The sequence below is a fragment of the Mauremys mutica genome, chromosome 13 (genome assembly GCF_020497125.1).
Source record: "Mauremys mutica isolate MM-2020 ecotype Southern chromosome 13, ASM2049712v1, whole genome shotgun sequence".
In the NCBI taxonomy this organism is placed as follows: Eukaryota; Metazoa; Chordata; order Testudines; family Geoemydidae; genus Mauremys; species Mauremys mutica.
In genome coordinates, this window is record NC_059084.1 from 4,705,384 (window position 1) to 4,731,161 (window position 25,778).

Genomic DNA, 25,778 nt, shown 5'->3' on the forward strand with positions numbered 1-25,778 from the left:
CCAAAAAGGGTGTAAAAAATACCAAGTGATGTCAGTGACTCCCATTTCCCCCTTCTCCACACACTCCACAGAGATAGTTTCATTGGGGATTCGCTTCTCTGGAAGTTGCTCTGCAGCTTTGGTATAAAAAGCAGTCAATACTATAAACTCCCTGTCGTCATCTCTCCCTGATGCCCTAAACCCTGTCTTGTTTGCTTTCTTTTTAACAGTTGAAGAAGTGCCCCCATTCCACACCCCTGTGGCTCTTGCTGTCCAGGCTGGAGGAAAAAGTTGGGCAACTGACCAGAGCAAGAGCCATCTTGGAGAAGTCTCGCTTGAAGAATCCAAAGAATCCAGACCTCTGGTGAGTAGTGTAGAGCTGACCTGAGTGCACATGAACAATAAGGGCAATGTATTCTTCATGCTAACCACCTTGCACCCTTCCCATACCTCCTGCCATTCGAGCATGGATTCTCCATCGTCGCATATAGCCAGAAGGAAAATCCTGGGTATTTCACGCTTTGGGGACAACAATTCCCTTCGGAATACCTGCAGTCCCCTGGGGGAGCTCTTCTAGGACACAGCTTCCATCATGTTACTTGTTTTGGGAATGCAGTTGGTTGCCAACTGTTTTCTTGTAATGGAAACTGCAGATTAATCTAAACTACCTTTCTGAAACCAGGTCTTTCCATTTCCGTGTTAATTCAGTCTCCTCTAAATGCTTTTATCTAAGATGACTGTTACAAAATAAAGGTCACAATTGTCTTTTAACCCATGGGATGGAAAAATTATAATAGCCATTGATTCTTCCATGATTTCCTGCTGAACACATTTAGCCCAATGAGCTTACGAGAGTAAGCAAAATTAGTCTCCTGGAAGCTGTGCAGAGAGCACTGGTAGATGTGTTCTTAACAAGTCCCATGTCCTTCAAATGAAACATCTCACAGGTTTCTTGCTTTCTTGGTTACTGAATCGAGATGTTGACAATGGTGTCTTTTCCACACCAGGTTAGAGTCTGTGCGATTAGAATACAGAGCTGGACTAAAAAACATTGCTAATACGCTGATGGCCAAGGCATTGCAGGAATGTCCCAACTCGGGTAAGGAGTAGCTGATTTTTCTGAAATGCAGTTATTTTTGCTTGGTGGATAAGAGGGTTCCTCATCTCTCTAAGATGTTTCTGCTAGCCACGTCATCTTATGTACTGGTTAGATTATGATATGCTCTAGGACAGTGGTTCTCAAACTGGGGGTCGGGAGGTTATTACATGGGGGGTCGCGAACTGTCAGCCTCCACCCCAAACCCCGCTTTGCCTCCAGCATTTATAATGGTGTTAAATATATTTTAAAGTGTTTTTAATTTATAAGGTGGGGGTCGCACTTAGAGGCTTGCTATGTGAAAGGGGTCACCGGTACAGAAGTTTGAGAACCACTGGTCTAGGAGGTGGTAATTTCTTTATGCAAAAGAAGTGTTGCTGATCTGTTAGAGGTCCCAGATGCTCTTGTCTCTTGCTTGAAGAGAAGGGCATGGATTGTTCACAGGTGGTTCAGTTTTCCTGCAGTGTTGCTTGGATTGTGTTATCAGGCCTGTGCCTAGTATGTGGTTCCTGGTTTCCTGAGAGAGTATTCGGGACATGGGTGACTTTTTTTTTTTCTCTGAGAACTAAACTGATGGCTTCTATTTAAAAGAGGTGATGGGTTCTGGGGTTGAATGAAAGTACTCTGGGTTAACAGAGATCATTTGTGAAATAGAACTGTTCAGCAAGGTATGATTTAGTGGAAGAATTAGGAGACTTGTTTGCATCTTCCATGACTAGATGTGCACTCTTAAGAATTCCTTATGTCGGAGCTTGTCGGCACCTTGACAACACTTCCATGGGATAGGTAAATATTATCCCTATTTTACAGATGGGGAAAACTGATTGTGTGCAAGTGACTTGCCCAGGATAACACAGCAGATCTGTGTTGGAGCCAGGACTAGAATGCAGGTGTTCCGGCTCTCACCCTCCCACTAGGTCAGGGGTTTCTAAACTTTTTTGTAGCATGAGCCACAAATAAGTATTTCGTCCAGAACCTCCTTCCCTGCCATTCATGATTGCTGAGTTCCCTTCCTAGTCACAATTGTATAACAGCCCTGTAGCAACTACATAGCTAAATAATATTGAGAGAGAAAAGATTTTTATTTTTTTCCCCCTAGTGTGGAATACCACAATAGTTATAAAACACATGCTCAGGTCAGGTCATGGCCTTTCCTACACTGGTACAAATATACCCTGCAAATAAGGAGAAGTCTTGAAAGACACAAAGGGAAAATTATTGCTCTAAACTATCTGTGAAATCAGAACAGAGAGAGAGAGAGTGTGTGTGTGTGTGTGTGTGCACGTGTGTGTATACGTACACACACACACATACACCCCTATGGTTAAGGCTACGATTATGTCACGGAGATCGCGGAAGTCACGGAATCTCTGACTTCCAGACACCTCTGACATTGGGGGCCCTGCAGCTGATTAACCGCTGCCAGAAGCAGGGAACCTGCCACAGCAGCCCAGCCTCTGCGGTCAGCAGTGGGACCCCCCACAGCTCCCAGCCACCGTGGCGACCCCACAGCTCCCCAGGCACTACTGCTGACGGGGCCCCCTGCAGCTCCCAGGCAGGGGGCTGGACCCTCCTCCCTCCCCATTTTGTCAGGGATGTTTTGAGTAAAAGTCAGAGACAGGTCACGGCTTCCATGAATTGTTTGTTTGTTTGTCCGTGACCTGTCCCTGACTTTTACTAAAATTATCCATGACAGAATCCTAGCCTTACCTATGGGGCATACGTGGCTGCCACTTACAGGAAGCTATTGCTTTGACCCCCCCCGATGGAATCCTGGCACATGTAAGACTTCTAAAGATTTCCACAGCTCTAGAGTGTTCCACAGGTGTGGCTGGCTGGCAAGTGAAGCAGCAGATCTGCTCAAAGGAGCATGACATTTCCTTTTCAGCTTTTTGGCAATGAAAGAAAAATTATCTGGGGATGTGTAACCTTAAACTTCTGTGGGCATTTAGAGCAGTTTTTCTGGGCCTCCTGTGGCTGGCCTGTTTGGCAGCGGGGTACAGTAAGGATCATTGGGAGGACTTCAGCGTTCCTTATCAGACTCTTCCAACTGCTTCCAGGTGGTTCGTTTTACAGCTTCTTAATGTTTTTCCTCATGAGAGTAGTTTCCTGCCGTGTTCGCTTTGAAGAGCTAGATGTAGTGTGTCCTGTACAATTAAAATTACATACTGAACAATTTCACTCCTGGCTATCTGAGAGATTTGGTTACCTTCTTGGTCCTGGTCGTTCTCTGTGGGCTTGTCTAGCTATAGTGTAGCTATGCTGGCAGAGCCCTCTAGTGCAGATGCAGTATAAGCTGGCAGAAGTTCTTCTGCAGGCATAGCTGCACCATCTCTTTCTTTTGTCAGCATAGTTGGATCTACACCAGGGTTTTGGTGGCATAACTATGTTGGCTATCGGGTGTGATTTCCGCCCTCCCCCGGACTCCTAGCCAACAACTACGCTGGTAAAACTTTGTAGTATAGACCAGGCTCAAGTTTGGCTACTGCCAATCTGTCAATAATGACCTTGGGTGGTCTATTATTTTCATGCTAAGTGCCCCCTTCGTAGCAGACTACTAGACATGTATATATTTTCAAGGCATTTTAGCTTTGCTTCTAATAATTTGTTGGCAGTGTTCTTGGGAAATATACTGGGTGCATGAAGAGAACTGTGGAAAGTTTCCCCAGACCGTTTATCCCTTCATGTTAACCACTGGAGAGTTGATGAGTGTATCCCACCTTGTGGCACTCAAGAATTAACTGAATTAGTATGTAGGCAATGTGTGATATTTGTCTGTACAATTAAAACATTTACCTGCACTTGTGGGATAACAGTGTTCAAACATTGCTTACAGATGCATCCATAGATAGCCACCACATAACACCAGTCATTTGTGTTGCATGATGCAGAGTCTCCAGAAGAGGTTTGAGGATAGTTCTATATTGCACTGTTCCCATTGTCTTTGGGTCGGCACATACCTAGTGTATGAAGTACCAAAAAAAAAAAAAAGGGAAGTTAAGAGTGTGTATTGTAGAAGCGCCTCATAGCTGGAGTTTCAGTATTCAGGAAATAGCAGCTGATACTGCAGAGCACAAAACAAAGAAGCATTCAGTACAAAGTTAGTGAGTTTTGGTGAGAGGTATTTGAGCATTAGGTTGGTCCATCACAGGATGATTATGAAGCACCAATATTATGCGACTGTGAAAGAGGCTAATGCAATCCTAGGATGCATCCGGCAAGGTATTTCCAATAGAGATAGGGAAGCGTTATTACCATTGTACAAGGCACTGGTGAGATCTCTTCTGGACTACTGTGTGCAGTTCTGGTCTCCCATCTTTAAGAAAGACTAATTTAAACTGAAACAGGTGCAGAGAAGGGCTACTAAAATGATCAGAGGAATGAATAACCTATTTTACAAGAGGAGACTTAAGGAGCTTGGCTTGTTTATCCTAACAAAACGAAGTAGAGGAGGAGATATGATTGATCTCTATAAATACATCTGAGGGATAAACACCAGGAAAGGAGAGGAATTATTTAAGGGCCAACATTGGCACTAGAACAAATGAATATAAACTGGCCATCAGTAAGTTTAGGCTTGAAATTAGATGAAGGTTTCTAACCATCGGAAGAGTGAAGTTCTGGAACAGCCTTCCATGGGTAATAGTGGGGGCAAAAAACCTAACTTATTTTAAGACTGAACTTGCTAAGTTTATGGAGGGGATGGTATGATTGCCTGCAATGGCCTGTGGCCCATCCATGACTACTATTAGCAAATATCTCTACTGGCCAAAGATGGGACACTAGAGGGGGAGGGCTCTGAGCTAGAAAGAATTCTTGCCCAGGTGTCTGGCTGGTGGTTCTTGCCCACATGCTCAGCGTTTCATTGATTGCCATATGTGGGGTCAGGGAAGAATTTTTCCCCAGGTCAGATTGGCATAGACTCTGAGGGAGTTTGCCTTCCTCTTCAGAGTGAGGCATGGGTCACTGGCCTGTTTTGAAATAAGTGGTGGATTCTCTGTAGCTTGAAGTCTTTAAATCAAGATTTGAGGACTTCGGACAGCCAGAGGATATGGTCCTACTACAGGAGTGGGTGGGTGAGGTTCTGTGGCATGCAGGAGGTCAGACTAGATCATCATGATGGTCCCTTCTGGCCAGAACATCTGAGGCAGTAATGACACATTCCATTCTGGATTTAAGCACCTACCATGCTCATTTATTCTTGGTAATGTGGCCTTTTAATCTCTGACTTAACAAAAATTGGAATCTTCCTATTTGATTTTTAGGAATCCTATGGTCAGAAGCAATTTTCCTTGAGGCAAGACCACAGCGAAAGACCAAAAGTGTGGACGCCCTGAAGAAGTGTGAGCACGACCCTCACGTCCTGTTGGCTGTAGCCAAGTGAGTAGCTATTCCTATTTTTAATGAAGTAAAGGTAGACATTTTGTCTCTGGACAAAAGTTAAGGTCAATACACCATGAAAACACTGCTGCAGATCAGTATCACGTGGTCTTGCTTCAATACAGTATTGATATGCCTCAAATCCAGGAACAACTGATGCAGCTGTATAGCCTCTGAGCATCAGTGCAAATCAGCTTCTTTCTCTTGATTGAACACAAGCTGTCTGCCTTTTCTCAGAGTACTAATGTCAGCTGGGAAGTGTAGGAGTGCAGTGGGGAACACTGTGGATTCATGCTGAGATCTGTTCACTAGCATGGGATCCCTTGGTACATAACTTTGACAAAGACTTGAAGTCAAGCTATAATTGCTTTTCCTTTTGGGGATATGTTGTTCATGCCCATGGAAGCGTGGGGCTGCTTGTGCTGGCCGCTGTGCCAGTTTAATGTGGACAGGTGCTATTTAAACTCTCTGTCTCTTCCCTCTTAGTCCCCAAATTCTGCCAGTGGCCCATAATCTTGACCCGGCATACTCTGCTTTTCCAGTTCTGCTGCTTCCATCATCCCAGGCTGTTTCATTTTGGGCATTTCCTGAGTATAAGTTGCTGGTCGTGCTGAATTTGCTTCTGTGAAGCAGGCAAATGTCCATTTAGGAATTGAAACAAGACTAAAATGTCATTTTCTCTTGTTGCCTAGACCAAATTTTGAGTTATCTAATGTTGAAGGGCGAGTACTTTAATCCACTGTGCTTCATGGCTTTTTTCCTGTTCTTTTATGTTAAGGGCCTCCATTCAAGTGCAGGGCTGACTTTAGTGCAATAGTGATTGGAACCAGCTGTTTTTCTTTTGTAAATACCAGAAGAGTTTAATAGAGGAAGTGTGTAAAACAGTGCCCAAATCTTACACAACTTTTCTTGTAAGCCAAAGCAAATCATACAGGATTCTCTCCAGTTACTATGGCACTAGGGTCTGCCAGACAATGACAGCTGACTTCTTCAGTTTTGTCAGCAAAGGAAAAGAATTTTAACTTTCGCTTTAGGGAAACTGGTTCCAGGCCCCTTCTGGTACAGGCTCAGACTATTTAGTAGCTAAACTAAACCCAGCACAAGTTGCTTCCGCCTCCCATAATGAGTCTTCTGTATGTGTCTCTGATACCTTGGGCTGTAACATGATTGTGAAGAGCTTTTGTTAAAAGGAAATGTTACTGCAAATTGTTACTTTGCAGGTGTTTTGTCTGTTTCCTATCAGTGTTCCTGCTCTTTAAATCACAGTTTATCTAACACCGAACAATCAAGAGTATCATAAGGCTTAAAAAACAATCATGTTATCAAACCATAAAATTATACAACTTAACAGCTTAGCCAATCACACAGCCTCCTATTCATAAAGACCTCGCTAGTTTTAATTGAACTCTATTTGATGTACAGAAACCAAACCCATAAAATATTGACACAGTTGATTAGTTCTTGGGGGGCGAAGTTTTGAAATTCATGATCAAATTTTAGAAATGGCGACAGGCAATGTGAGTGCAAAAGTTGGGGTTTATACATCTAAATCCCACTCCTACCCTTTTGCATTGAAACAGATTTTCAATGTACATCTGTTTCAGTAAGTTTTAGTATTTCACTGTATATGTGCACTTGTACTGATGGCTCTGCTGCACAGTACGATGGGATCTGCTTCAGATCTTGGCCTTTGTAAATCTGGACACATTTCTATAGGTACAGGACTTAAGCTCCAAATATCTAAAGATTGTACATAGCTTGTTAGATAGCTACAAGATCATCTTAAAACATTAAGAACATGGGGGTGGGACATAAGATTGCCTGCATGATCCTCTCATTTTATGAATTTGGTGCAGCATGGTTGACTGACAGTAAGCAAATGAGGGGGGGAGATTCTGTCTGGGTTTCAAGAAGTACACCTGTACCCCGATATAACGCTGTCCTCGGGAGCCAAAAAATCTTACCACGTTATAGGTGAGACCATGTTATATCGAACTTGCTTTGATCCACTGGAGTGCGCAGCCCCGCCCTCCCGGAGCGCTGCTTTACCACGTTCTATCTGAATTCGTGTTATATTGGGTCGCGTTATATCGGGGTAGAGGTGTAATAACATCCTTTCTTCAGAACATCTGACTCTCCCCCCTGCTCCCTTCCTAATTTAGCCTTTTAGGCTCAGTCAGCAATCGGCAAGGAAGCAGTGGATGTTTCATTTACTTCTGCAGTCCCTCTTCCACCTTCCCAGGCAGAAAGATCTCTCGCAAAGCTGCCCCCTCAGTGCCGGGAGAGCCAAGAGCTGAACTTTTCAAGCAGTGTCAGGTGACCTGTTGTCTCTGCAAGTAGAGAGTGATCTGCCAACTGCTCACTTCTGCTTTTCTCCCTTTCCTTCCCACAACAGGTTGTTCTGGAGCGAGCGTAAAATAACCAAGGCCCGAGAATGGTTCCATCGAACAGTGAAGATAGATTCAGACCTGGGGGATGCCTGGGCTTTCTTCTACAAATTCGAGCTCCAGCACGGCACTGAGGTAGGAGAGTGTGTGTCTCTCTATAGATAGAAGCCGTGACCTCCTGGGGAGTGGTTCGGCGTCCCCACCCCACCTTCCGCTGGCTTAACAGGACTGTTTTTGAAGCCCATCATCACCATTTGTTAATCAGCAACAGAAATCACTGCTCAGCCGTTAAGAGCACCCTGTTCCTAGCAGAGAGTATGTTGCCTCTGCAGTACACTCGGCCTGAGGAGTGGGAGGCTGAGACTGCTTTTGCTAACTAGATAATTATGAGCAGTGTGACTTAAAACATGGTGTTTTAAAAGCAGCATTGTTAATAGATGGAATTACCTTTTAGATTTCAGCTTCAGAAATTGCCAGCTGATTGCCTTTACGAAAGGAAAATGTAAACCTACAAATGACTTGATCATTTTCTGAATCCAGAACCTTTCAGAGCAGCTGTCTCAAAGCTCTAAACAAAAAAGGTTCTGTATCTTAGCAGACAGCTTTACGTGGCTGGGAAACAATTGTGTGCAATCCTAGTGTTTGATTATAGATCAGAGCAGCCGTCAGTCTAGTGTACCCCATCTGTGTTCTCTCTGTGGTTCTGCAGGAAATGGTAATTGTCAAGCCAAATGCCATATTGAATGCCCACTGCCATTGCACTTCTATTCTTAAACTGAAGTGTGTAGTTTCCGTTTTTGAAGCGGAGGATGGGGGACTCTTCAGGATCAGTTAGCAGTGCATGTGACGCTTGCCACAGCTCTGGTACATTTAGGCAGAATGTGCACTTTTCTGTACATGCGCGCTCTGGTGTTCCTTAATCAATTCCACTAGATATCACAACATGGAAAAATAATATGGATTTTTAAAATTAGAAACTGCTACCCCAATAATAGATACAATAAAATGTGCACTGTTGAGCACTGACCCCAAGCACACTAACTTTTCTGTGTGGTCCTCCAAAGATGGTATTTCCACTCAGTCCACCAGGAGTGAATCTCACAAAAACCACCACCACAAAGAACTCGACAGTTGGCAGCCTGTCTTTGCCATCCACAGTTACATTAGCTGATACAAAAATGTATGAGATCAACCTTCATTCTTCAAGGCGTAAGCCATCCGCTAACTGCTTGGAGTTAGTAAGAAGTTTCCCTGTAGGTGTTGCTGGATAATTGCCCCTTATGAGAGTTTTTATCCCATTCCCTGAAATATCTATCTGGGTTGCAGTTGGAAATAGCATACCAGATCTGATGGACCATTGTTCTAATCCAGTGTGGCAGTTCCTATGTAATGCTCATGAGAAGCCTGGTACTGAGCTGATGTGAGACTTCTTAGCTGCAGTGAGATGAGTCCCCCTCGATATGCTTGATGTGTCTAGGCAACACAAGGAAGGCCTCCACCACAGTTGCCTTGATTCTGCCTGAACTGTGACTAGGGAAACAGTTTAATTGTCTGGCAGCCTAGAATGTACTAAGACTAGGCTATAGAGCACCATATTAGATTCATAACTGCAAAATGTCCGTTTTTCTGTGTTCTCTCAAAACAAATCTTAGATTCTGTTGAAGAGCAACTATGTAAAGAATGTGGGGAAAGGTAGATGGTGGAAAACCAAACATAATTTGGCAGCCCATTGGGCTGCTTTGCAAAGCAGAACAGTTGCCATTGCTGCCAAGCTTTAACCTTCATTTATTCCTAACCCTGATTTCCACCTCTTTTTCTTTTTTTTTTTAATGGTCTGTATAAGCGCTTAACTTTCAGCACTATGTACCAATGCATTAGAAGGAATGGTAGAATCTGAAGACCGTCTTACTCAGCTAGGGGAAAGAATTGTGGGATTAAGATAGTCATAAGAACATAAGAATGGCCGTACCGGGTCAGACCAAAGGTCCTTCTAGCCCAGTATCTGTCTACCGACAGTGGCCAATGCCAGGTGCCCCAGAGGGAGTGAACCTAACAGGCAATGATCAAGTGATCTCTCTCCTGCCATCCATCTCCATCCTCTGACAAACAGAGGCTAGGGACACCATTCTTACCCATCCTAGCTAATAGCCATTTATGGACTTAGCCACCATGAATTTATCCAGTCCCCTTTTAAACATTGTTATAGTCCTAGCTGTCACAACCTCCTCAGGTAAGGAGTTCCACAAGTTGACTGTGCACTGCGTGAAGAAGAACTTCCTTTTATTTGTTTTAAACCTGCTGCCTATTAATTTCATTTGGTGACCCCTAGTTCTTGTATTATGGGAATAAGTAAATAACTTTTCCTTATCCACTTTCTCCACATCACTCATGATTTTATATTCCTCTATCATATCCCCCCTTAGTCTTCTCTTTTCCAAGCTGAAGAGTCCTAGCCTCTTTAATCTTTCCTTGTATGGGACCCTCTCCAAACCCCTAATCATTTTAGTTGCCCTTTTCTGAACCTTTTCTAGTGCTAGAATATCTTTTTTGAGGTGAGGAGACCACATCTGTACACAGTATTCGAGATGTGGGCGTACCATGGATTTATATAAGGGCAATAATATATTCTGTCTTATTTTCTATCCCCTTTTTAATGATTCCTAACGTCCTGTTAATGATTCCTAACATCCTGACATCCTAACATTCCTAGTCCCAACCTGTTGTTTTTTCTTGCTCTGTAGGAGCAGCAGGAAGAGGTGAAGAAGCGCTGTGAGAATGCTGAGCCCCGCCATGGAGAGTTGTGGTGTGAAGTGTCCAAGGACATAGAGAACTGGCAGAAAAAAATTGGAGAGATCCTAGTAGTTGTGGCAGCCAAAATTAAAAATGCCTTCTAGAGTATGCTGTGTTCAGCTGCATCAATCACCCCTGCAGGACACGGCCCCTTTGCTATACATGTTTCCAACACCCTCAACCCTGCCAGCGATTCAATCGCTTAGAGCAAACAAAGGAAGTTGGTGGAACAAATGAGGACCACTGGTTTTCCAAAAAAAAATATGATGATGAGGAGACAGTCCCTTCCACTCCTGCAGTAGTGCTTGAGACTGCACATTGCAGTCTTTGGTGTGGCATAATCAGATGTGTTTGTGTTGTAATGTCTTCTGTGAACATTGCTGGCAGGTGTTGGTGCTGAGTCATTTTGTGTAGGTTTGATGGGCCTTCTCATTTGGATGTCTGAACCTATTTTGTAAATTCAAACCTTAATTATTATTTGATCGCTTTCTGATGACTTGCAGCTTCTCTGGTGTCTTCCCTGGCACGAGTTCTCATCCTGTCAACCAGGCCTTCGGTTTCTTGGTGTTTGGCCCTTTTAATGATGACTCTTTGTCAACAAAGCTGTCTCCTTGATATTTAAGTATGCAGAGGCTTAAAGAACGAGGAACCAAAGAACAATTATCGCTGAAAGACATGCCTGGAATGTTGGGGTGGAAGGAAGGGCGTGGTGGCAGAAATGGAAGGCAAAACTGTATGTTTGGTGTGACAAAGCCAGACTGGAACTGCCTCCTCAACTTTTGGGATAGAATCATGGTCAGATTTTTGTGGAAAACTATTCTTAATTGAGCATTTTGTGAAGTCCAATAACCAGAACCTATTTTTAGTGATATTTTCTCTAATTTTTAAATGTATAATATAAGCATATTATTTTAATAGAATAATTTCATTTTAACACTACAGCAGTAGTGTTAAAACAACATGGTAAAAATAACTCGAGGCTCTTTAAAGGAAAAATCCTTATTCTTAGAACCATTAAGACGCCATGTGCTTTAACAACTGAAGCTGATCTCCAGGATGGATGGATATGAAAAACTTCTCCAAACTCAGATGGAGAAACTAGCTTGTTGCTGGGATGATTTTGGAGCACATCTCTGTGTCTGTAGCCCCTGTAAGTTGTCTTAGGTTCATGAGTAAAGTTGTCTAAAGCTATGAGCAGCGCCATTTTTTGACCCAAAGGGGTGACTTTCATTCTCTTGATCCTCCTTTGAGTGAAAAGAAATGTCCTCCAGAGAGATTGTATCTATTTTATTCTTCACCAACTGAAAGATACAAATGTCTCCAACTTCATTTAATAGCATTTGTATATTAGGATATAGTGATTTTTTTTTTAAGTATGTATCATCATAGAATGTTTGAAGAAAACCTGTCACTTGCCTGGAAAACTGTACAGATGTAATGGGATGCTATAAAATACAACTGTCTTGTGTTTCACATTGAATTCTATTTGACCACCATCTCCTCCATTGCAGTGACTGTTGCATGTCAAAGGGTGGTTGGATCTGACTAGTGGGTGGGTACCCTATGAAGGGCCAGCTACTCCTTACAAAGATGCCCGTGTGAGGAATGTATCTGTTTGCCAAGCTTTCTCATATTCTTTTGCTTTAAGTGCCATATTGTTTAAGGAGTGGCAACTTGTGATGAAAATTTTTCTTCCTGATTTATATATGCAAAATGAAGCCAGGTGTTCTCTCTCAGGTAGCTGGTGAGAATATGTGCAATTGCACCTTCATTAAGAAAAGTATACCTCACTAGTGTGCTGGGGGCTTGTAAGCTTTCAAAGGCTCAGGCTTGCAGCTGTTAGGGCAAGCAGCATGGAGAGGGAAGACCTCCCCATCCCAAGAGATTCTCCACCACTAACAGTGACTTTCTTTCCGTCGCTGGAGAATGGGGACTGATGCAGAGGGAGAATGAAGATTCTCTGCATGGGGAATGCAGGGGTTGAGTCTGGGTTAACCGTACTGAGAGGGGACAGGGGTTTTAGTTTGTTGGGGTGGGGAGGTTATAGATAAGGGGATAGTTTAACTAGGATTCCCAAAGTTGGGTCAAACTAATAATGGTTCTGCATGAGGTCAGCTTGAAAAAAATATGTTAACAAATTAGACAAGGTGGGTGAGATCTTTTATTGGACCAACTTCTGTTGATGAGAGAGACAAGCTTAAAGCAGCAGAAGTTGGTGCAATAAAAGATACTACCTCACCCACCGTGTGTCTCTCATATCCTGGGACCAATATGGCTACTGCATAGATTAACAAATGGCCTTTACATACTGTATTGAGTACCTATGGGGCCTATCCTGACCTGTCCCCTGCTTACAGGTGATGTCCCTTCCCTGTCTTTTCATCTGTCCTTTCTCTCTTTAGATTGTAAGATCTTTGGAGAGGGAACTGTTCCTCTTGGTTGGGAAGTGCCACAGTACTGGAAATGTGCTAGACAATCTACATACAATAGTACTCAGGGCAGCAAACTTGGGCTTCATGGTCACCCAGGTTCAGAGGGCCTGTAAAGCCCTCTATGGCTCTTAAGTCCTGCAGTGAGGCTGTGTTGGATGGAACGCAGTGGGGTTTTTACACTCTGCTTTGGAATGGGCTGGGGAAGGGCTCCAATGCCTGGGAAAATCCAAAATAGAGGAGAGGGGTTTGGAGGGTTGGGATGCTGCCCCTTGGTTGAGGGCTGAATTCCATCCTCGTCTGCACTTGCTTTGTTCCCAACACAAAGTCCATTCATTCAGGCTTGTGTGAGATTGGAGTGAACTTTATTTAAAGAGCATAAAATGTAGCAACATACTAATGCAAAAATTCACCTTCAGGGTAAATGTACTCTCTGCCAGCGCTGAGGCACAGAATGGGGTATTGAAAGCATCAGGATGTGAGGGCTATGTACCAGCAAGTGTATTTGTTTCCTTTAGAGCATGAAATTCCTCTTGCCACCCAGTGTTTCTACCTTTCACTTTATCTTTCAAAATCTCATAATTTTTTATGCTTTTTTTTTAATGGACTCTTCCCTTTACCAGCTTAATGTTTTTAGATGTCTTTAACATTTTGAAAATGGATTTTTGAACCTGTAAATTTTATTTATATGCACATAGAGCACAATAAACATGTCTGGATCCAGCCTTCAGTGGGGTGTCCTTGAGTATACATAGTTCCTCCTGCTTCAACCAATGATCCAGCAGACTATTCCCCTCTCAGATCCCTCTGGAAGGCTCAGTTCTGCCAAGATGTCTATAAGAATTGAGTTGGGTTATTCAGGTACCCTACTAAAAGCCACACATTTTTGCTTCACGGTTCTGTGCCCTCTCTTTTGTCAAGTAACTCTTTATTGCTGTTAACCCATTCCTTTTTTGTTGTTCCATTAATGTTTGTTACATCATGTATGAACTTAGATTGTAAACTTGGGGCATGGGCTGTCTCTTATTAATACCTAGATGCCTCGCATGCTTTTGGTTGCTGTGAAATCTTTAGATTAGAATTTGTTCTGTAAAAATCATGGTGAAAAGAATTTAAATTAGGTTTAGCTGACATCACACTCCAAATAAGATTCTGAGCTCATTCATCTGAGGCCACCAAAGGTACCTTTATAACCTCTCTTTATTTGTGTGTGTATATAGTGCTCAAGTGTCTTAACCATTTCACACTGGCTATTCACACTAAGTTCTATAAATTGATGTCTAGCAACATGATTTTATAGTACAAAGTGCAGTTATGAGCACTAAAGTAGGTTAATTCTATTTTCGATCCACTTTCAGAAATTGCTAATGATTAAAACGTTGCTAGTAGAAACTGAAAGCGAAAGGTCTGGCTTGCCACATCTGGGGTCACAGCATTAGCTCCACAGCAATAATTCTCAGCCCCAAAAGGTGGTTGTGTGAGAGGAAGGATGGAGCCAATGCCTTATTTCCAAAGCAGAACTCCCAAGTGTTTCCTCTTGCTTTTGTTTCAGCATCTCCAAACCTCTGGCAGCTTGGCCTAGGCATGGCTGTCTTCAGCAGTAGTACCTCCATAGTGTTTTGGAAGCCTTACCTAGCCGGTGCATGCCTGATGGAGCAGGCACCGTGTGCTTCAGTTTGAGACTGGTTTTCAGGAGACTTTCTGGAGGTGGTTGTGGTGTTTGAAACATTTAGGAAGGGAGATGGTTATTACCTGTAGCATGGTAGCCCTGTGCTGGACTGGGCAATGTGCATACATGGAACAAGGTCCCTGCCCCAAAGAGTTCACACTCAGGGTTTGAAATCTCAGTTGAAACCCGGAAGGGACTTGCCCTTGTTGCTCCATAGACAGGTCAAAAAGCACCTTCTTCAGACAGGTGCTTCATGAGCACCCCAACAATCCCACCCTCTGCCCAATGGGACGTGACTCCCAGCAGTTTGCGTTGTAGAACAGAGCAATCAGACCTGACCCTCCACTCCCAGGCAGAGGTAATAATTGGAGATATACCAATCTCCTAGAACTGGAAGGGACCTTGAAAGTTCATTGAGTCCAGCCCCCTGCCTTCACTAGCAGGACCAGTTTTTGCCCCAGATCCCTAAGTGGCCTCCTCGAGGATTGAACTCAAAACCCTGGGTTGAGCAGGCCAATGCTCAAACCACTGAGCTATCCCTCCCCTTTACCAGCTTAATGTTTAATGCTGGTATAGAGATGGACTTTCTTCTCCATCTCCTCTATTAACAAGTTATAATCTGCCATCATCCTACCCCCCTCCCAAGGCCTTAAGAGGCTGCTTCGCTCCCGCCCCCTTTTCCCTTCCTCCAGCTCGGGGAGGGCAGGTGCAGGTCTCCGGCGGGGATAACCCCGTCAGGCAGGATCTGGGGGTGGGACTAGAGCCGCGAGCGCTTTATCCCCTCCCACTCCTGCTATTAGATCCTGGAGCCAAGTTCAAATGCGGGGACCCAGGCGGAGCAGGGGAGCCCAGCGCAGGAGCGGGAGCGGCCGGGGCGCCGGTTGAGACGGGTCCCCTGCGCCGGGCATCCTGGAGCGCGGAGGGACCATGCAGCCGGGCGCCGCGCCTCCCTCCGCGGCCACTTGCAGCTGGGGGGATCGGCACCGCGAGCGATAAATGGTGAGTGTCCCCGGGGAGCGGGCCGGTCCCAGCCGGCGGCAGCTGGGAGTTTGCGCTGGGGGGGGCGGAGAGGGTATTTGGGGACCACGTGGGGTGTCGCCCCCCCCCCCCCCGGAGGAGAAGCACCGATTCCAGCGAGATCCAGGAGAAGGGACTGGAAATTCCCACTCAGCACCGGCCCCCAGGGACTGTGAGAAACCCCGCTCGCCCCGGGCCAGGCTTTCCTGTAAATGTTCCCGCTTTCCAACAGCGGCGGCCGGTTTCTGGAAAGGGGAGGGACCCCCCCACACACACACACACAGAGCCGGTCCTGGTGCGGGCTCATGGCTGCAGCCCGTTCCTTGCACGGAGCCGGCGTGGGCGTGTGTAGATACTGGGGGCTCGTCCAGCCCTGCGAAAAGAGCGCAAAGCAGCAGCCGGCGGGTGTGCTCGGGGCCAGCCGAGCCAGGGACAGGCGCGTTTGCAGGGGAGAGAAGATCCCAGCCCTGCAGCGCACTCAACTCGGGGCATTGGCGGAGGGGGAAAGCTCTGGCTTTAATTAGCAGTGTGTTGAAATCCATTTCCTTCGGGCTTGTCTGTGTAAGGCAGAGCCAGCCAGACCCCTTCTGCCCTCCACGCTCCCCCAAGCCACAGGGGTCAGCCCCCCCCGGGTGACTTAGCGGGGCAGTGCAAGCCAGGACACTGTGTGGGGACCAAAGCGGGTTCTGCTGGAGCAGATTCTGTGCCCCAGCTGGTGAGCGCTGAGTTTAGAGCATGTGCCACCAGGAAGTGCTGTCAATACTGGTGATTTCCCTTATCTGTCAGTGTTTGCTAGAGGATTACGGCCAGGAAAGAAAAGATTAGCCCCTGGCCTCCGGCATATGCAAAGCACAGTTTAACAGGCTGAGTTTTTCTACCAGCTGCTGTAAAGTTCACAGACCTGTTCTTAACCTTACAAATAACTCCTGGTCCTTCCATGGAACTAGGTGACTTCTAAACCCAGAATGAACGTTTCCTGGATGCTACTAACAAACATTAAGTGATGCCAATTTTTGGAATTTTGTTTGTGTGTAAGGAGGGCAGGAGCCAAAGCCTTCAGACTGTCATGGAGAGAGAATTACTAATCCCCAGGCATGTGGAGTAACTATAATAACTTTTTCCACCTCTGAACAGTGCCAATTACTAAGAGAAAACAGTTTTCGTGATTTGTTCATTAGTCTTCCTTCCACAAGCGTGTATCTCTTACGGGCACCCCTCCACCAGGCTGGTCACGTGAGTTGTGAGAATCGCGGGTCACAGCCTTTGAGAGTGTAGCCAGCCTGTCTTTTTAACGACAGACTGTGTTTCTTCACATATTAAGGACTGAAAATGTAGTACCCATCCCAGCTGCTTGGAAATGGTGCAAGTGTTGCTCTGTTCCAGAATTTGATATTTATGGAAAGAGTCCTTTACTTAATAGTTCAAGTGAAATTGCACGGCCTTCTTTCCCTTGTGGGGAAGCCTTCCTGAGTAGCAACCCTTAGACTTTGGCCGGTGTTGGTGTGGAAAGGGATATTCCGTTTGCAGCGAAGCTGGCATTTTGATGAATGGTTTTGAGCGTTATTTATATCTTCTATGCTGTTTTGAAGTTTGCTCTGGAGTGATGTCTCCCGTCTCTTGGAGAAATGTACAGAGAAAACCAAGCTGTGCAACTGGCGTCTCTGAGAAGATTCTGCCACACCCAAATAGAAATTGCACTCCCTTCGCTGGGGCAGAAGGAAGTAAACCTACACCATCCCTTGACGCGTCTGAGGATCATTGATTTTTCAAAGACAGGACAAGCACTGAGATAAAATTTATTTACTTCATCCACTCAACAGTCTCAGATATCAAAGCTTTGGCTTCAGGGCTATGCCGTGGCTGGCTTCAGTACTGCGTGGAAAGCATGAAGCCTGAAGGTTTGACTAGGGATCCGTGCTGCACCAGTGCAAGCAGAGAGCTGCGTAGGCTATTTCCCCCGCATTTAGCCATCAAGAGCATCTGTTTCGTTCCTGTGTGAGACCACGGAGCACCTGGATGAAAGGAACTTTTTGAAAAGCTGGAGCAAATGCAGAACTACCCGGTGCAGAACAATTGCACGAGAGACCATGTCTCACTGGATTTTATTGCTCCTGTATTTTATATTCAGCACCATTTTAAAATGTGACAAAATAGGCTTCCCACACAGCAGCCATTCTTCTGCCTATTCAGGCCTCCTCTGTCCCTGTGCCCCATCGTGACAGCTGCCCCCAGTTTTGTTTGGACACACAAAAACACTTCTCTAAGGACAGAGATGCTCTTGCCGTTAATTCTAAATGAAGTCTTTGGATTTGACCCTGAAATGGCCTGGGACCATCCTACCTAAGACTGCATTTCTCCCATGCTTCCAGAGCAGCAACCTGGGGTGAAACTGAAGCTCCTTTGCTCTAAAAGGAGAAGGAAGTGCTGGCAGTGTGTTCTCCAGGTGGGCCTCTCAGCTTTGGAGTTTCCTCTCCCCTGGTGTGATAAAGCCCAAATCTGTCGGGAATGCTGCACAGCCTGGTTAGCTGACCCGGGGACATGTATTCCCGAAGGATACCTTATTTATACTGCAGTCCAGTGCACTCTTCATACTTTCCACTTCTTATATAGGAGCTCCCCATATGCACTTCCGGAGTCTGGGTCCATGCTGACCCCGCCCTGTACAGCTGACCATTCTGCTTTTAAACCACACAAGCGAAACCAGCTTCCTTTCAGCCTAAAAGGCAAAGGGCAGGCAGGTCTCCCGAGCCTGGCACTAGTGTACAATGCTGAAGCTGAGTCGTTCTTTCCCATCTAGATTCTCCCCAGGACTCTCCTTTGTGCTGTGCTGCTGCTGCTGCTGCTTGTGTCGGTGCTGAGCAAGGGCAAGGCAAAGTGCAGCATTGTGGAAATCCTGCGGCAATACCAAGCCGTGATCTTTGATGAGCTCCAGAACCTGGTGAGTGGAGCGGACAATCCCCGGCCGGCGGGCGGGCGGGTATAAAAATGTCGCTATCTGGCCATGGGGCACAGGTTGTCTTAGACGGCATCGGGCCTTTGGAGCAGGGACTGTGGCTTCGCTGATGTGGGTACAGCACCCGGCAGAATAGGGCGTCCATCCCACCTGGGCCTTTAGGCATTGTGAAATATAACCCTGTTCCCTGCGAATGGGAAGCGCGCACCTAGAGTGCCACTGGAATTCAGCTGCCAAGGCAACAGCAAACTCCCCACCTCCCGGGGCGGCTCTAGCCATTTCGCCGCCCCAAGCACGGCGGCATGCTGCGGGGGGCGCTCTGCCGGTCGCTGGTCCCGCGGCTCCAGTGGACCTCCCGCAGGTGTGCCTGCGGATACTCCAGCAGACCCTCCGCAGGGACGCCTGCAGGAGGTCCGCCGGAGCTGCCTGCTGCCCTCCCGGCGACCGGCAGAGCGCCCCCCGCAGCATGCCGCCCCAAGCATGCGCTTGGCGTGCTGGGGCCTGGAGCCGCTCCTGCCCACCTCCATGAAAGGTGCCAGGAAATTTCTGTAAGGAGCACTCTCCCCCCATCAAGCCAGCCATTGCGCCTCATGGGGTGTTCTTCTCAGTTCAGTGGGTCTCTTCTCCCCAGCGCATAGAGCTTGTGCTGTGCACGGAGCACGGGATAGTAACTTCAGGGGAGCCGGGGAGAAAGGCCCAAAGCTGAGCAGCTTGTAATCCTTTTATTTTACACAGAAAAACTTGACTCGATCTGCTGAAACCCCGAGGAGGGGGAGAGCTGGCCCAGCCTGCCTCTCTAACAAGGTAAATGCTTTCTCTGCAGCGTGCGTGTGTGTGTGTGTGTGTGTGTGTGTACACACCAGCATCCTGTACTAGATGGAATCAGGACTGCTCAACTGTGTGTCATCAGCCCTGTACCGCTAGCTTACAGCCAGTACTTCCCTTTAACTCAAAGGGATTGTATGATGGGATAGCCTAATTTTGGCAATTAATTTAGCAATTGATCTTTGATTATTAGCAGGTAAATATGCCCAGTGGTCTGTGATGGGATGTCAGATGGGGTGGGATCTGAGTTACTATAGAGAATTCTTTCCTGGGTGCTGGCTGGTGAGTCTTGCCCACATGCTCAGGGTTTAACTGATCGCCATATTTGGGGTCGGGAGGGACTTTTCCTCCAGGGAAGATTGGCAGAGGCCCTGGAGGTTTTTCGCCTTCCTCTGCAGCATGGGGCACGGGTCACTTGCTGGAGGATTCTCTGCAGCTTGAGGTCTTCAAACCACAATTTGAGGACTTCAATAGCTCAGACATAGGTTAGGGGTTTGTTACAGGAGTGGGTGGGTGAGATTCTGTGGCCTGCATTGTGCAGGAGGTCAGACTAGATGATCATAATGGTCCCTTCTGACCTTAAAGTCTATGAGTCTATGAGCACTGGCTGTGTATGTGGAACAGGGTGACCTGGGTTCTCTTCCTGTTTTCACACAGGTTTGGCCATTGAATGTGTGTGTGAGAGAGAGTGGACGGCTGAGATGTGAGTCTGTACAATACTGGGTCACACATCAGGCCATCCTGCAATGCATGTAGGCAGGCCATTTGTCTGGTTTTAAGCTGCAGAGTCATCTTCTTGGTTGGTTTGTTCCCTGTCCGGGACTGAGACAAAACTAGAGGTGGTTTTGTCCAGTATCGGACAGGGATGACATTTTGGAGAGTGCACTGCTCCACCACTCTTGCTGTCACCTCACATGCCCGGTGCATGCAAGGTCATGCGGCAAGGCTGGAATGGCACGCTCTTCAAAACGGCGTCATCTGTGCAATGTGACCTCATGCACGCCATGCGTGTGAGGTCCCCCTAGCAGGGGTGGAGCGGCGCACTCTTCAAAGTGGTGTCTGCAGCGCGACTTCCTATGCCCCACGTGCGCAAAGTCGCGCTGGTGGGGTGGGCCCACGCCATTCCAGAAGTACCGGCAAGCCAGGTGTTGTGGGAATGCGTGAGTGGCCACCCAAACTGCCCAGCAGTGACTAACCCTCATGCCATGGCCACTCAGCATTTTGTGGCAGCAGAGACACGGCCAAATTGTGACTGACGCTCACTCTCGAGCCAGTTCGACACACTCCCCTAGCTAGACAAAGCCCAGCCACAAGTGTGTGTGACTCACAGAAGTTCTAGTCTCACTCTTGACCCTGGTGTGACAAGTCCACAGCCAGTGTTGTCACTGTGCTGTACACCAGAGCACCTCAGAGCTCCGTGGCTACAGCAGGGGACTCCGAACTGCCATTTGCTATTGGAGCAGTTACAATTCCATCCAGGAGGAGGCAGTAGAGCACAGACACACTAACCAGTTCATTGCGATATGTGCCCTTTTCATTAGGGTGACCAGACAGCAAGTGTGAAAAATCAGGACGGGGTGGGGGGTAATAGGTGCCTATATAAGACAAAGCCCTAAATATCGAGACTGTCCCTATAAAATCGGGACATCTGGTCACCCCACCTTTCACATGGTTTATTGCTAACACCTGAGGATTTTGCTGTTTGCTCTGTTCTGAGTTCCTGCCCCATAGCTTTTGTGTAGCTAAAAAGCCCTCAGTTATTAGCTACACAAATGCTGTGAGGCAGGAACTCAGAACAGAGCAAACAGCAAAATCCTCAATTTGCTGTTTGTTGTAGCTAATAACCGAGGGCTTTTCCCCTTGTTTGAATACAAAAGAAAGTGTGGGGGGGGGTGAGGGGAATCATCAAAAAAGGGAAATGGACGTGCCCATGACCTGCCCTATGAGGGAAAGGCTGCAGGTCTCTTTAGCAGCTGGGGTGCTAATGTGGCGGTGCAGGTGGATGGGCAGCAGGTAACACTTGTATCACTTCCATGGTGACACTGCCTGTGGCCACAGCCTCATGCCTTGTTCCCCAAGCGGTCAGCAGAACAGCTTCCCTAAGCTGTATTCTAGTGGGCATTACGGTACAGAGAGGGAGACGGGGATTTTTTTTTTTTTGGCAAGGTTGGGTGACGACTATATTTTAGGGCAGTATTTACTCCAGTGATCTAAGACGCTGGGCCCCTGAGCTTGTATTAAGCAAGCACTGGCTCCTCTACTTAATTATAGTTTTATTTGCTTGAGTTGGCTCTGCACATCTGGATTTTGCATCCTTCTTTGTTCAGGAGCAGAAAATCCTGCTGTCTATCTCCACCATGAGCATGTCTCTCAGGGACATGGTCAGAGGCCCCTGGAGGAATCCTGAAGTGGTGGCTGTGATGCAGGTGGTCAGCAACACAGAGTCTGTGACCAAACAGAACTGCAAGAAAATCTACAAGGTCGGGGCTTGCTTTTCTCTTCTGCCACGCAGCTGGCATGGTGCCAAAAATAGCAGCCATTCGTTAAGAAGTTTAAGTGTTGTAACCTTGTTGGTCCCAGGATATTAGAGAGACAAGGTGGGTGAGGTAATATCTTTTATGGGACCAACGTCTGGTGGTGAAAGAGACAAGTTTTTGAGCTCTTCTTCAGGTCTGTGCAAGCTCGAAGGCGTGTCTCTTTCACCACCAGACGTTGGTCCCATCAAAGATATTACCTCACCCACCTTGTCTTTGTTGAGCAGCACATGCAGGCCTGGGGCAAGATCCACGGTCTCCCCAGAAATGATGCCTTCGAACTGTCACTGAGCTGTTCTGTTGTCTGAAATGAATTCCCTTAGCCGCCTCCTGCGGGAGAGCCCTGGGGAAACCCCAAGCTGGTAGCCACCCTCTCCCTATCTGGCACTAGTGCTGGGTTCGTTAATGGATACTCTTCACCTGGGAGAGTCGTGGGGGAAAGCCCAAGCTGAGGGAATCCATTCGGACGTTTGATGCCCTTGTGCAAGACTCTGCCGATGAGCTCAGATGACCTGGCACAGTCTTGGGAAATCCCTGGCTCCGCCCCTCCTCCACCCAATTTGTCAGAGAAACTAATTTATTTAGTGTCGTCTCATTGGGGAATGTGGCTGCCTGGTCTCAATAGCCAATCGGCGTGTGCCTATGAATGGAGACTGATACCTGGGGGTGGGAACCATTTCAAGTCATCTGGGGAACAGATCTTGTGTCTACTCCACTTACCAAGTGACTTTCTTCCATACTAGATGTGTGTGGTCTGCATTAATTAGCCAATATCTAATGCTGGGATTATTTTGGCATCTGTATCTAGGCCAAGGTTTTCATTGCAGTGACTGTTTTTCTTTCTTTGCATGCTAACAGAAGAGTCTGTCAACAGTTACAGAGAAACCGCAACACAGAGGCCAGGGCAACAGGAGAAAGCAGCTGAAGGTGATAGCGCGAACAGTGGAAAACTTGGTCACCTGCTGGGAGAAGCTGTTCTCTCTCCACTCAAAGGACTGGGACACATAGGGTCAGTAGGAAGCAGTGCATGGTGCTCTCCCCATGGGTGCTGAGCACCTGGGATTGTACCACCACCTCCGTACTAGCCAGTAAGCAACACCGATTTCATGGAAACTCCTTGCCTTCTGATTTCTTGGTTCCACCGTTGGGTGAAGCAGGCATTCCATTGCATCCCATTCTTCTCTGTGGGGATTGGAGAGGGACACGTCTTGTGTTCATGGCCTGCTCTGCTACTGTTCCAGGTAGCAAATACGGAGGGTCAGATTCAGCCCTGAAATCAACTGAGTGGCATCAACAGAATTTGCTCCTTCATTCTGAATAAAACTTTGTTGGACATTTCCACAGCGGGGGCTTTGGCTCCAGTGAGTCTGTATGTTAGGAATTTGGAAGGGCAGGGCAGTGCGCAGGCAGTGAAAGAAGAGGGTAATAGAGTAAGAGGAGGCTCCCGGATTATGAAAATGCTTCTTGTCTGCTAGGAAACCTCTTGCACTGTGTAACGCTGACAAACTTGTCGTCGGTGGGTGGGATCGAACCTGGGACTTCTGACGCTTACTGCATGAGCCTCTACCGCATGAACTAAAAGCCAATTGGCTGTTAGCTAAGGCAGTAGAGCAGACTCATTTTATCTCTCTCTTTAAGTGATCTCAGTGCCACTAGATGGGACAGAGCACCACACTCAGGAGGTGTGTGGGTTACAACTACACCACCTGAGATGGTGTCTGCTGCTTTCCTGGGGCTGTTCATTGACATGCAATATTGTCTTCATACCCCGGAAGGTGCTGGGAAGAAAGCCGTCTATCTCCCGAAGGGCTGGTGCACCAGGAAAGGCTGGGCATGGTAGCCATAGTGACAAGTAGTCTAGGCAATCTTAGATCCCCCTGACATTCCATGGGTTTGAACTAGCTCTCTCCCCCTCGTTCTTCCAACCTGCGCTCAACAGGCTGGTGCGGAGAATGAAATGGACTTTCTACAGCTGCTACCATCTCCTGGAAAACCAGGAAGAATAGACAATTGAGAACCACTTGTATCTCCTCTCGGGGCCGGGTTTCTCTTCCCATCGTTCTTGCAAGAGGACAAGGGAAAGCCGAAGTGCTGTAGGAGCTGGGGTTGGGGACTCGGCAAGTGGTGCTCTTCCCTCGGGGTCAGGGCTGAACTGATGTTGCCTCATGGTGCTCAGGGGAAGGCTGTGCTGCCTAGATGTAAAACCAGCCTTTATGCTATTGTAACTACTGTCCTCTTCCTACCAGCAAAACAAATCCCCTGCTTCTAGAAGAGAGGCACCAGAGCTCGCCCCTTAATCAGTTATAGAAAACCAGTTGTTACTGGTAGGGCTCCAGCCCTGGAGGCAGAGCTGCTCCCATTAGCTTCACCAGAGGACATGACCAGCTGCGGATTCATGCTGAGGGGTTCATTAGGACATTCAGGGACACCCTAGCCAGTGGCTGCTGAGCAAAGTCTTGTATGTATATGAGGTGGCACTGGGGCTTGGCTCCTGCTTGCGATGCTAGAGGGCAGCGGTTCAAATCCCTGTGTGTCCATGGCCTGTGGAGTAAAAAGTGTTTGATCACAGTAGTTCGTTCTTTCTGGCCTTGGAATCTATGAATCTTCTGCTCTTCATGGGACAATGCCATTGCTGTACTCTGCATCCTAACTGGTGGCAACCAAGCCCCTACATATACAGGGGGCTGTTGGTCAAGGTATCTACGGGTCAGAAACACAACACCAAGGGCCAAATTCTCCCCTGGAGTTAGGGAGTGCCACGCCATTGCAGTCAGTGGCCCTTTTACACCAGCGGTATGAGTTCAAGAGGAGCTGGTCTGAGATTCACTGAGCACCTGCAGCTCTTCGAGCAGCGCCCAGCCAGCCTAGTGCAGACAAGTGAACGTCATAGGGGGTGAGCAGAGATCGGAAAGAAACGTCCTTTTACTTACTGGCTGCCTGACATGTAAACATGAGCCTCCCCGAAGGAGCAGCGTCGGAAAGGAGCGCGTTTTCCACACACCAAAACAAAACCTCGGCGAAAATCCTTCAAATCCATGAGCTTCGGAAATACGTAAATCCCCAGTGTAGCCAATGTTGAAATGCCATAATGGGGTTAAATAAAAAAACCCCAGATGGTCAGGGAGTGGATAGTTTGTTTCGTGAATAACAAATTTTCTCTTACCAACACATTGTGCCTGCTTTCAGTTCTTGGGTGTAACGCCCCATTGTTTGCAGCTTCTCAGAAGCTTGACAATAAAACTTCTTCCCTTACCGATTCTGGGTATTTTATCTAGAAAACACGAATCCCCCCTCTCTTCTAGAGTTTGTACAGCTGGAGTGGAAGTCCATGCCTCTGCCCTTGGCTGCTATTTTTAGCTATGCCAGTTGAATTAAAGCTGGCGCAGGTCTGGCCTATCTGAGCTGCAGTCACATCTTACTACCATCTTTTCGCATCCTTGCTGCCAAAATACCGTCAATGGCTCTTCAGACCAGACCAGATTTTATCACTAAACTAGAATTCCCTCTGCTGGCTGACGGAGGTGGTGCAGGCTCATCGGAGCATCCCGTGCAACTCCCAGTTGTTTTGCGGGTGCGCTCCCTCTGCTGCAACAGTAACCCTTTGCAGCAACCTGTGTAGGTACAGCTATGGCTCTGCTTCGCTACAGTGTCTCACAGGCATAAAGGAGTTTACCCTTACAACACCCCTGGGAGCAGAGAAGTGCTGGTGTCCCTGGAGT

General features: G+C 47.0%; 2 protein-coding genes across 2 annotated transcripts in view; both read left to right on the plus strand.

The window, feature by feature from the left end:
* Positions 1-12,105, plus strand: part of PRPF6 (pre-mRNA processing factor 6) — a 35,010-nt gene extending 22,905 nt beyond the window's left edge. The window contains exons 17-21 of the mRNA XM_044985760.1: positions 210-343; positions 987-1,078; positions 5,341-5,455; positions 7,851-7,977; positions 10,584-12,105. Coding sequence (XP_044841695.1) covers positions 210-343; positions 987-1,078; positions 5,341-5,455; positions 7,851-7,977; positions 10,584-10,736 — 621 coding nt within the window. The 3' untranslated portion in view covers positions 10,737-12,105. The remainder of the gene's footprint in view (positions 1-209; positions 344-986; positions 1,079-5,340; positions 5,456-7,850; positions 7,978-10,583) is intronic.
* A 3,407-nt stretch (positions 12,106-15,512) lies between these two features.
* On the plus strand, positions 15,513-25,270 carry C13H20orf204 (chromosome 13 C20orf204 homolog). The gene is made up of 5 exons (XM_044985139.1): positions 15,513-15,729; positions 18,545-18,685; positions 19,436-19,504; positions 21,853-22,005; positions 22,918-25,270. Exons 1-5 carry the CDS (start codon positions 15,727-15,729, stop codon positions 23,065-23,067), a joined length of 516 nt encoding a protein of 171 aa, XP_044841074.1. The 5' UTR covers positions 15,513-15,726; the 3' UTR covers positions 23,068-25,270.
* The last annotated feature ends 508 nt before the right edge of the window (positions 25,271-25,778 follow it).